This window comes from Drosophila gunungcola, unplaced genomic scaffold (assembly GCF_025200985.1).
Source record: "Drosophila gunungcola strain Sukarami unplaced genomic scaffold, Dgunungcola_SK_2 000028F, whole genome shotgun sequence".
Taxonomy (NCBI): domain Eukaryota; kingdom Metazoa; phylum Arthropoda; class Insecta; order Diptera; family Drosophilidae; genus Drosophila; species Drosophila gunungcola.
Window position 1 is genome coordinate 322,787 of NW_026453206.1, and position 12,980 is coordinate 335,766.

Here is a 12,980-nt window from a genome sequence, read left to right on the forward strand (position 1 = left end):
GTAATAGAAAGAACCTATCTTGCGGTCAACAACAGCGGGTATAAAGATGGGTGCTACAAAATGACTTCAAAGATGTTCACATTGGTTTTTATGATTATTTTAAAATATAATACTTAGATTATGACAATAAACTTTTATCCGGCTGAATTGGTTTTTCGAATATGGGCTTTTACTTTGATTCAGTGACTAAGGGGTTAATATAAGGTAATTGTATCTTTCATAATTCGTTTATCTGTTTTTCTTGTCCTTTTTACCCATCTCATATCCTTACATGGCTGGTGATTCGACTGATTCGTTCCAAGTATTGGATTCCTAAGCTGAGGAATCTTGTAAAGGAAACTATTCACTCTTGTAGAGTGTACACAATCCACAAAAGAAAGCTGCAGACTCAGCTGATGGGAGATTTGCCCTCTGCGAGATCCACATTTTCCAGGCCTTTCATTCACACTGGCTTTGATTTCGCGGGACCATTTGACATTAAAAGCTGTGTCGGTCGAGGTTGCAGGAGGAGGCAGGCGTCAAAAGCTTCAAGACACACTTCTACAAGCAGACGGCTGTCGGGAAATACACATTTCAAAAATTTGAGGCCTGTTTAAACTCGAGGCCTATTTCTCCAATGTCCGAAGACCCCACTTGTAGCTCTCATCCTCGGGAACTTCTTAGTGGGTGGGCCGCTCCTCTCCGTGACCGAGCCCGAGATTAAAGAAACCCCCATTTCCATTATAAACCGGTTGCAGCGGTTGCTTTCGATGGAAGGAAGAGTATCTGAAGGAGCTCCACAAGAGAACAAAATGGCAATTCCTAACGCGATCATTGTGGTGATCAGGGAGTGGCAGATGTCCTCACCACACGTTGTGTCATCCGACGACCAATCGCGAAGATGATCCATCTCCCGACGGAGGCCACTGATTCCAAGTGACTCTTCCCTTTGCCGTTCTCACCGACCAGGAAGATTGGTCTTCGACCTTATTTTGGCATGCCCGGGTTTCACAAAAGGTCCAGGAAAGGACCCCAGCGACCCATCAGCTTACCGCGCGCTTTTAATGCTAGACTCAATACGGAAGATCATTGAGAGATATCTGACGACTAAACGAGGAATTTTAGACCTGCAGTACGGATTCAGAAAGAAACGCAGCACCGTAGATGCAATAAGCACGGTGAAAAGACTCGCCTCTGACGCTATCGCAGGTACGATATGGTCAGGAGGGGAGAAGCACTATTGTCTGGTGTGCACCCTAGACGTCAAAAATGCGTTCAACAGGGCCAACTGGAGTCGCATCCTGGAGTCCCTCACAAAGCGGTGGATATCACAATACCTAATCGATATACTACGTAGCTACTTCTCAGATCGGGTTCTGATCAAGGAGACTGACGAAGGACAATGCCGACACATAGTGACTGAAGGGGTCCCCCAAGGCTCAGTCCTCGGACCGACGATGTGGAATGCGATTTACGACGGCTGTACACTCGTCGGTTTTGCAGACACCGTTGCCATGGTAACGGTAAGGAAAGAATCGCCACTGTAAGCAAGATTTGTCAATGGCTACGACATAACGGGCTTAAACTGGCAGAGCACAAGACGGAGTCAGTCCTGATGAGCAATAGGAAAAAAGTGGAACAGGCTACTATCACAGTTGGATCCACAAAAATAAAATCTGGGAGGTTTCTGCACAGTTTCAGAGGATGCGTCACTGGTTGTACTTAACATGGTATCAGTAGACCTGCTAGCTGACGAGAAACAAACCGGAAACTCGATCCTGCTGGCGACAAAGATGGGATAACGCCAACACGGGCCGCTGGGCTTGGCACTTATCCCAAGTATAGAAGCGTGGAAGCTCACTGGACACGGTTGCTTTAAAGCATATTTAAATCGGTTCATGCACGCGGAAAACCTTTTCTGCCAGTAATGTGAGGACGGGGAGTCCAACGGACTGCGAAACCCTGAACGAGGTCTTTCGCACTTTGTTTCCAACGGGTGGCGCCAAGGGGCGAACACAATACGAAATGGGTCTTTAATGGGAGATCAAAGCGATAACGGAGGCTGAGGTTGCGGAAGTCGGAAGGAGTCTGCAGAACAAGAAAGCTCCAAAGCCGGATGCAGTGCCCAACAAAGCGATGAAGCTAGCGCTGGCGCAGGTGCAAAATCCAGAAGCTGTTGCTGCTGAACAAACCAAGGAAGCCTGAAGAAGCTTCCTCCTACAGACCAATGTGTCTGCTCGACCCAATCGGCAAAATGTTCGAGAAACTCATTTCGAACACCTGGATAGCAGCGGGAGCCATAACTGGATAGGCGGAACGAAGAAATACTGCCTACTGGTCACGTTCGCCATCAGCAACTACTACGGCCCTGAGGCGGCAACTGATCCCGCAGTATTTAATAAAGATCGACGACAGCTACCTTGGTTGCTGCTGTACGTAACGAGCGACGGCCCCAAAGTGTACACCGCTACTGCTGGGGTGCCAGAAGGATGGGTTCTAAGTCCCCTGTTGTGGAACACGATGTACGACTGAGTGCTGATTCTTAACATGCCTGCCAACATCCGAGTGAATGGACTCGCGAACGACGTCGCCATCACGATCGTGGCTAAGACGGTAGCCCAAGTGGAGGACTGGGCCAACACAGCAGTTAAGAAGGTGGAGTCATGGCTGGCACTTGCTGGTCTCCAGCTCGCTGCCCACAATACGGAGGTTGTCCTCTTAAGCAGCCGGCAGTTCGTCGAGACAACGAAGCTGATGGTCAGCGGGGTCAGTATATTATCCCAGAGAAATACCTAGGCATGATAATTGATACCAGGCGTACGCTAATTACAAGGCGGCACCGAACGCCAGATCGCTCACTTGGATCCTACTGAACACGGTGGACCCGAAGCAGGATCGGAGGAAACTCATGGTGGGCGTTGTTACGTCAGAAGTGCTACACGCCGCCCTGGTGCGGGCTAAAGCCGCCATGACGCCCTTGTACGCTTGGTACGCACTTACATCGGGATATCCTGTAGTAGAAGAGGAGGAAAAGGTCTCTAGCATGGACCAACTATCCAGGCGCGAGGTGCGACAGCCTGGAAGAGAGCATCTGGGTGCTGAACTTATGCTCTTATACCAGTCTTGAGTCCATGGCTGGAAAGGAAGCATGGTCAGGTGGAGTTCTACCTGATTCAGATCCTGAGTTGACACGGATGCTTCCGCACGTATCTGAAGAAGTACGGACACGACACGGGAAACGGATCTCCAACCTACGGCTCTGGAATGGAAGAAAACGAAAACCATGTCGACGGCCAAATTCGACGCGTCTGTAATGCGGAAACTCAGGAAAGCAGAGAGAGAGAGAGACAGAGAGGAGGGGACTGGACCCATAAGCTGTCGTTTTAGTGCGAAGCATTGTCAGTTTACGTCCACTTAAATTCTTCTTTTTCTTTTGCTATGTTACTAGATTTAAGCAAATAAACGGAATAAACAAAAAAAAACAGCAGCCCGAGAGCGGGACAGGTAGGGCTAAAAGCCGCAGATACCGTTACCGGCTAACAACACCGGCTGTGCAAGTTCCGTAGAAGCTGTGTACCTGGAGGCCGAGTCCCGTTACCGGTACACGTCACCGCGAATAACGTAACTGAGGATGGGCGGAAACCGAGGCTGACCCCGTCACCGGTCAGCGAGGCTAAAGACGAGTAATCGTCTCCGGGCAAGATAACGAGATGGCCGTCCAACGGCTGCTGGTGACCACGAGGCGGACCAGGGAGTGGTCTCGCTCTCGTCCGACGACGCTGTTTGCGGCAAAAGCCTGGATGGGTTTCCACCGATTAAAGCGCCCGGCGGCCGGGCGGATCCGGCAAGGAGAGGTGGCACCATCGGAAAAGCCGGGTGTCCCTATACTCGGTTTGAGACCAAACGGGCAGCAGCGACGCCCGTTGGCGCGAAGCGCTATGGCAGGAGCCATAGAAGGATACCGGGACCACCACAGACTATAAAAGGGCGGTGCAAGCGCAGCTCACCCCGAAGTAGTATTGCGAGAATCAGAGCGGGTGCGAGTACTCGAGCCCAGTAGCATGTAAATCAAGAGTCAAGTGCCAGGATCAAGATCGCAAAGTCGAGACGCCGAACGATGACTAGTCTAAAAGGCTGAGGCTACAACGCTGAGATCCAACGGTGCTAGATCGTGGTTAAATCGAGCTCAAGGAGTCCTTGAGTTGAGGGTGGAATGAAAGTGGCTGGGCGAAGAGGCAGAACCTATTTCTATCTGGTAGGCGATACACCTTGCCAGCCCCGATTGGGAGGTTCGTATAACATTCAGAGTCTCGGTGAAGCCGACACGGTTGTGCCACCAGCAAGCAGTCAACGGCGAGGAGCGATGCTGGGGAGGACAGCGATGAGAAGCAGCAGCAGCAGTAGCAGAAGAGCCGCAAGGACACCAAAAATGGTAAACACTTTATTCTTCAGGAAGCCTTTATCTGCTTCAGAGGACAAGTTTCTATGAACAGTCAAGAGGGGAATCTTGCTGAAGAAAACAAAGACTAGAAAAAATCCTATAATACCATTCATGAATATTGGGTACGGTCGAATAAAATTTGTATACAACCGCAGAAATGGCAATTATTAATGCGTTGGAACTTTCTGAGTTCCTTAAGCGAACGACGTCCAATCACATAGCCGAAAGACCCTACTTAGGAACGTAAAATTTACACTTCTTCAAACTTTAAATTTTTGCGAGCAAACCCGATTGTTTATCAAGTTCCCCGCCAAGCAGTAGTATAGTAAATCATTTAAAAGGACGAACACTCCATTCTAAAATTTTGGAAGAATAATTCTTTCCATCAACCCATCAATTTTTCGAATCGTTTGTTAATCCAAACGGAATTACATTGAAACAATGTAATAGCCTATTGAAAACTGTAAAGCCTGTTAGGTTTCGTGATTCTTCATTCAGGAAATGTGCCCTGCCTCGATCTTAGGTTGTGAATATGCGTTTTTAATGGCAACTCTATTTACATTTCGTGAAACTAAACATATCCAAAACGTATTATTCTTCATAGCTACCGCTATTGGACTACTCCATGAACAGCTACGGGTTGCTTCGTTAGTAATTACCAGTTTGTGTATAATTTTTTTATTTTGTCTGAAGTTGAGTTTTACCTAGCCCTAGCTTTACTTAGAGTTCTGTTTGCTGGAGTTCCTAATAACAGATCTAGTAGTAGTATAATATTTAACACTAAAGGCTTCTTCTGATTTCGAAAATGTTTTCTGATATCTGCTGCTTGACTCAAGATAATCCTCTGCTGCATTTTCACATAAGTAAAATAACGTTGCTCATGGTTCTAAAAGGCATACATAAGTTTTGTTGAAAATTTGCACTTCAACAAATGGCCTAAGATCTGGTATTGCAAGTTCTAGCTGATCTCCTGTCGGAATCGTCTCTGGACTGTTTGCTCTGGCAATTTCATATTCTTCTAATCTAAACAGAAGAAACATATGCAATCCCTCATTGAACCACAATAAGGTTGCAACAAATATTTCCGACTGGCTTACTGGCACACAGTGTGATGCCCATCTAACGTTTGAAAATGCTCTTGAATCTTCAGACCCTGTGTAATTCAAACGTGCTTTGTAAACTTTAATTGACCAAATAATCCTGTGGTCCAATTGCTAGCTTATTAATATTGTATAAGGAATGGTTTTGGCGGTAAACGAGAAATCACATATACTTGGGAATAGCTAAGTGCTGCGCTTAAGAACCAATTCGATGATCCCTTATCGGATAAGGATATATAAAAACTGATATAAAAAATGTAGAAAAATGTTGAACGACTTTGTACTCCCATCAGCAATTTGGCTCAGATCCTAAAAAGAAATTTGAAGCCATACGTTAAGATCGTTAAGATGGACATCCATGACAGCCAGGAAAAAAATTGTGAAAAATTCTTTACTCTAACAATTTATTATTGTTAATTAAAAATGTTGTATACCTATTCTATTTTTACTTCTTTAGGTAAACTTAATTATATTACTTACGTTCTTCAGATTTAGATGTTAACGAATCAAAACGAAAGTCTTTGAATAGTTCTGAAAAACTAGATTGGCGGCATTGCTTCAGAAACGAGTGTGTCATTAACTTTGATGCAGCCCATCGAGATCTGGAATTTTTATTCAGGCATAGCTCAACAAATTGGTGTAAGTCATCAGAAAATGATTTTCTCATGAATAAATCTCGGGGAAATCGTTGATTTGTTTGATGCAATGAAATTGATCCTGAAATAACATTGATAAGTTGTTTAGTGGTTTTACAAAGTATTTTAGTGCATTTTTGTATTGGCCAAAAATATAAGGTCAAGTAACAAGTAATCCATTATTTGTACATGAAATTCAAAGCATTTTTTACGGTTAGAATAAATCGATTTATTTCAAATAAGCACCATTTTTTTTACAATTAATTGTCATTTTTATGGTTATTTCACGATGCCCCTCTTATAAAATCCTTCGTCCTTATTTGCAAAAAACTGAGCCAGTCGGTTTTCACAATCCTCTTGTGTAGCTAATTTTACACAGTTTAAATCGTTGGACATTGATAGGAAAAGAAGGTAGCCACTTTTTGCGATGTCCGGGCTGTAAGGTGGATGCAAAAAAAACCTCCCATCCAAGCTCTCGGAGCTTTTGGCGAGTCGCTTTTGATGTGTGTGGTCTAGGGTTGTCCTGATGGAAAACAATTCCTTTTCTACGGGGCTCTTGCTTCCTTCAGACGGTTCAATTGTTGACAGTACAAAACCGAATTAAGTATTTGGCCATAGTAGATAATTCATTGCCAATCCCACCAAACACACTGCAAAACCTTTCTGGCCTTTAATACTGGCTTAGCCACCGCCTGGGCCGACTCATCCTTCTTCGACCACGACCGTTTTCGCCTCACATTGTCGTAGGTGACCCATTTATCATGACCAGTCACCATCCGCTTCAAAAACGCGTCGGCTTTGTTGCGAATAATCATGTGGCACCCATACAATGAGCGTTTTTGTGTTTTCAGCCTTAGTGAAACGGTTCGAAACTGTTTTGAGCAATGTTTAGCTCCTAGACAACTGATTTACTGCTTGGATAACGGTCAGACTCAACGATTTCCATTATTTTGTCGGCATTTTTGACGATTGGCCTTCCGCAGAGTTTTGCTTGCGTTTTGCCTCTGTCAAAGAAAAATTGTAAAACAAAGCGAATTTTTTATTTGCCGCTCTCCATATTTATAGAGCTCTCAAAACTTTTTTAAGAAGCTTCTATAGTACGAAAGCTATCTAACACCACCTTCTAAAATTAAATCGAACTTATACAACGCGAGATACAGAATACTAAAGTCATCTATTGTTCACATAATAGATTACTTTTTACTTGACCTTATATAAATTTACTATGTGTAATAAAATTTTGATCGGAAGTCTATTCTTAGGATGCGTCGACCTATTGCAACAACATACAAGCAATAAAGCCAATCCACTATGCGTAAAAAACCCGATTTTGGAGCATAAAGCTATTTATTTTCTTAATTAATTTTAAAGAATGGTCAATACTATTGGAATTTAGATACCATAATTTGAAAAAAGCGCCTTCCAAAAATTGTAGGTTTGCAACTCTGTAGTGTTGTCACAGCAACAAAGTCAGATGTTTGAGAGACTTTGCAATGTGGTTAAATTGGACGAAATTTGGCAAACTTGGCGTATTTGTCGTTTTGTGTAAAAATAAAGTTTCAGTTATCAGCAAATAAAAATTCTTTGCGAAGGTATTTATTAATGTAAATAAACTTTTTAGTGTCTTGTTGTCCAACTTTGAACTATTTTATACTTGTATTTTTATAGATTTTAACCAACAATTGTGTTTGTGTTATGTGGAACATAACTTATTATTAGCACAGTCTGGCTAAAGAGTAAGAACGAGAACATAACTACAAAAGTCATTGTTGTCATAGAACTAACCCTTTTTGCTCATTTCTGCTCCTAATTGCAAAATTTGCGTTTATTTAGACACTTTTTTTTTAATTTTGTTGGCAATGTTTGGCTTTTGAATTCGCTATCTATATCAGCAAAATGTAAAGCTGAGTATTTTTACCCGTTAGTCGTAGAGTAATTTTAAAAGTTATTTGTTCTCTACTGGCAAACATTTTGGTTTCTCAAGTTTCGCGGGCTTAAAAAAATAAATTTGTTTAATGTGAGAAGTTAAGTTAAGAAAATATGCGGCTGCTAGTTAGTCTTAAAAATGAAAGGTTAAGATTAATTTAAACTATAATTTCAGTCAAAAGTTTGCAACGCAGTGAAGTAGAAATTTCCGACTCTCTTTAGGAGTCGATCTTACTATGTCCGTCCGTCCGACCGAATAAAACTTTTCCAAAACTGGTATTTCCAGTAGGTAGTGTATAAGTCGAAACAAGCAGGAAAAATCGTAAAAATTAATTAAAAAAATTAAAACATCACTGTTTCTTAAATTGTATTTAAAATTTTTATGGATATAGTAATGGTTACAATGGTTAACCGGCGGTCGGGAGCGGCGGTCGTCAGGAGCGGCGGTTAGCTAAAACACCCCAAACCCGTGGTGCTTGTCTAGGATAAGCCGGATTCGCTGCTCCCGTAAGTCCCCACTACTACCCCAAAAACAGAGGAAAACCGAAAAAATTATATGCACTCCCCACCAAAAGCATTCGAAAGCATTTTTCAAGAACTTTCCAATGGTATACTTTTCACGATTCTTACTTAAAAATTGCTCTTTTTGATCAAAACTATCAAAATTATAATTTCACACCTAAGCGCACAAGCAGTCGTGAGGACACACAAGTGGGTGGGGGTTGAGATTAGAGTTCGTGGGTATGCGGGTTCACTTTCTCGTACCCTTTCTCACTTTCACACCTTCGCGCACAAGCAGTCATCAGGACGCTCAAGAGGGTTGGGGTTGAGATTAGGGTTCGTGGGTATGCGGGTTCACTTTCTTGTACATTTTCTCAAACGATAACGATCGGTCCGAACATTTGGCGAGAATATTTGTAAACCAAATAAAACGAGTGGGATATCATCGGATATCATTTGGAAAAAATTCAACTGATTATAAAACCGTTAAAAACCCCCCGCTGCCGTATAATCCAGCTACTCTCAGCTTAAGGCTTTGGGAAATGCTCATGGTTGCATGGCAACATCTTAAACAAATTTTGACCCTAACCTAAGGACAAGGTTGATACACCATCAATATTTACCTACAACCTGAACCCTCCTACACCACGTTCACCACCCGATAACTTGTTTTCCACCCTTGTATTGATTTGACCTCTGATATCCATTAGACAGGTGTCTGGGCTGGTTTCTATATTCAAGAACCAATCGGATTGGTTCTAGGAGTCAAACATACCTGTATTCACTCTTTGTATATGTCAAACTGTTAAGTGAACATTCTAGACTATAAAAATGACACCACTCAAATTGCTCAGGATCAGTTCTTCAAATGCCTCAGTAGTGCATTCTGAAATAATAATTTCATCCGGATCGGTTCGAGATATCGCATGTACCAATAAGATTTTTTTTGTTATGGTTTAAGCCCCTATCTGTGAAAAAAAATTGTTAAAAACAAATCAAAAACAAAAAAAAAGCCATATCAAAATGGAATTATCAGTTGCTTGTGATTTGTGTTCCAAAGATATTGAGCTTAGTGAGTGTCAAGTGCCAAGTGTTCAATGCCTCGGAATGCCTTCGAGGTTTTAATGTCGAATACGAAAAGAAAGAGGTGCGACTTATGTTCTACCCTTGTAAAAAATTATGAATTTGACGCCCACTACCGCAACTGTAAAGGACCGCGAAATGCTTTCGACGTTTAAATGGCTGGAGGGAAACGGAAACAACATCAAAAGCGATCAAATAATCAACTAGTTAGCCGCTCTAAAACTCCAGTTAATGTCTTATAAGACATACCGGCAATTCCGGCTAATGCTCCAGAGGATCAACCTACAACTTCGGCTAATGCCCTAAAGCGATTGATAGCGGAGGAGGATAAGGAGAAACATCAGTCCAGTCAACCCAAAAAAGGTCGTATTGAAAAAAGAATAGAACTTTTATGTCCTACTTGTGGTGAACAGTATATGTCAACCAGGGAACGTCAACATATGTTGACAGATAAGCATAAAAACAATTCTACCAGAGAAGTTAAAAATTATGTAAATATTATTTTGCTCACAGCGGAGACTACGTTTCCTATTAAATCATATCGAATTGATTGTGCAGTCAAATGAATTTTATCAACAATGTCAAACAAGCATAATTGAAATTATAAAGCATTGTATGATAAATTATCGAGCCATAAAATTTAATTTGAGTGTATATGGTACATATGTAAAACAAAGAGATGACGGAGAGACAGTTAGCACAATAAAGCATTTTAGAACTGCATACAAATCTTTATACATTTATGAAGATATTGTAAAGGAGCTGAATTCCGCAATAGAATGTTTACTAACATTGAGCAGTGAATTCCAAGAAAAAGACTCTGGCTGGGCTATTCAAAATTTTGACTATTTTGAAACCACCATTATAAAACTCGAAGATATTCCTGCTAGCGGTTACATACAGGCTCCTAAAAAAATAAGAGCCCGAAATGCGCTTATAAACGTTCAGAATACTGACGTATTTTGTTTTAAGTGGTGCATACTAGCATCCATAGCAAATTAAGCCCATGAGAATGCTAGTTTCTCAACACCACAACAAAGGAAATATTCAAGAGAGAAAATGACAAAACCAAAAAACTACAACATTAACATCAATGATGAAATTATTATATATGACGGAATAACTTTGAATTTTTCGGGAATTATATTTCCAATCGAGAAACTTGGTGTCCGACATTTTGAGAAAAATAATGTGGACTTCAGCATAAACATTTATGAAATTGATGAAGCTGGCGAAAAAATTATTGGACCAACTGTTCAAACAAGAGAAAGAATACCAAACCACATAAACATATTGGGTATCGATAATATACACCAAATCATGATGCACTACGCCTATATAACAAATGTGTTTACATTATGTTCATCACAATTTTCCAATGCCAAATCGGGAGGATACTTTTGTGAAAATTGTCTTCAGTGTTATCACGTTAAAAACACTACTCACAACAAATTTAAATGCGTCGTTTTATCCAGAGCCTAACAAAAAAACGTCGTTTAAAGGATACCACAAGAAATTATCTCCTCCGGTGGTGATATATGCCGATATTGAGGCTGTTCTGGAAAGTTACAGAACATGCCTAAATTCACCATCATCTTCGTCAACAACAAAAGTACAGAAGCATACTGCCTGTGCAGTATCATTTTATGTTGTACACAAATATAATCCTAGTCAAAACGACTTGTGGACATACGACGGTAAATAGAAAAACTATATTACAAATTAATTAACTATTAGATTTTTTTAAATGATTTATTTATTTAAAATTTATCAAAATTTCAGGTGATGATTGCATGCAAAAATTTTGTACAGCTCTGAAAGAAAAAACATCGAGTCTGTACAACATATATTGGTCAACCCCCAAGAAACCGAGTGTCAGCACCATAGATGTTCGCGCCCAAGAATGTAATTGCACCGCCTGTGAGATGGAAATAAATGCGGGCGATCTGGATAAATGCTACAACCAATTTACTGGACAATACGTAGGTCCTACTCATAAGAATTGTAAGCCTTAGTACAAGTTAAGTGATCCAATCTTCCCAGTAGTTTTTCACAACTTATCGAAATACGATCTACATTTGTTCATTACAAAATTAGAGGGGGAATTAAGTCCAATACCTTGTAATAAAGAACTTTATATAGCACTAACGCAGACAATAAATATTAACAGCACAAATAGATATAAAATTAGATACATAGATTCAGTTAGATTTTTAAACTCAAGCTTGGAAAAACTAGCGAGCTATATGGAAGACAAAGATTTAAAAATTTCTAGTACAAAATTTGAGGGAGAAAAATTTAAGCAAATGAGGAGGAAGAATGTGTTCCCGTATGACTATATAGATAGCACAGAGAAATTTAATGAGACACAACTTCCTAGTATTGATAGGTTTTATAATTCTCTCAGTGACGAAAAATGTAGTATAGACGATTATAATTTTGCACTAAAAGTTTGGGAATCTTTCAACTGTCAGACCATAAAAGATTATTTAAAACTTTATTTAGAAAGTGATGTTTTAATTTTGGCCGATGTTTTTGAAAATTTTAGAAAAATTTGTCAACAGATATACAAGTTGGACCCCGTAAATTATGTTACCGCACCATCAATATCATGGGATGCAATGCTTAAATTTACTAATGTACAATTAGAACTAATAAGCGATGGTGATATGTACAATTTTTTAAAAAGAGCAGTACGAGGTGGGTTAACTCAATGTACTCAGCGTATTTCCATAGCCAATAATAAATATTTAAAAAGCTTTGATCCCAAAAAACCAATAAATTTTCTATGTTATATCGATGCAAATAATTTATATGGATGGGCTATGAGTCAGCCCTTACCGCTTTCAGGGTTTAAGTTTTTAGACAAAGAAGAAGCAGAATCTTTTGACTATAAAAATATAATATGAATTTCATTAACGACTTGTAGTTTACTCATCTTAAGGCGGTGGTTTGCTTGTATTATTTTTTATTAGAACACAATGATTGCATAGTTAATAGTGATTGCTTATACATCTGTACATCTCTTTTTATTTCAGCACGCATTTTTTTGGAATTTCAAAACATAACCGAGTTAAATCTTTTTGTACATCGGGATCGTAGGAACCATCTATATCAAATAGTTGAATATCTAATCTTTCCAAAGATGCACACTTAGGAATTATATAATTATCGCCATTTATGTCAACCAAAACAACTGAATCGCAAACTACAGATTGGATTGATATAAAACCTACGACTTCTGAATTAAAACCAAAGACTGATGCGACACTTGGGTCCCCTGAAAGTTTTTAGACAAAGAAGAAGCAGAATCTT

General features: G+C 40.4%; 1 protein-coding gene across 2 annotated transcripts in view; it reads right to left on the minus strand.

Moving 5' to 3' along the window:
* Positions 1-12,980, minus strand: part of LOC128263929 (putative serine/threonine-protein kinase STE20-like) — a 272,782-nt gene that overhangs the window by 42,083 nt on the left and 217,719 nt on the right. For both annotated transcript variants that reach the window (XR_008268572.1, XM_052999204.1), the window contains exon 3: positions 6,001-6,237. Coding sequence is in view for 1 of the 2 variants with exons in the window: in XM_052999204.1 (XP_052855164.1) it covers positions 6,001-6,237 (237 nt within the window). In the remaining variant the exon portion in view is untranslated. The remainder of the gene's footprint in view (positions 1-6,000; positions 6,238-12,980) is intronic.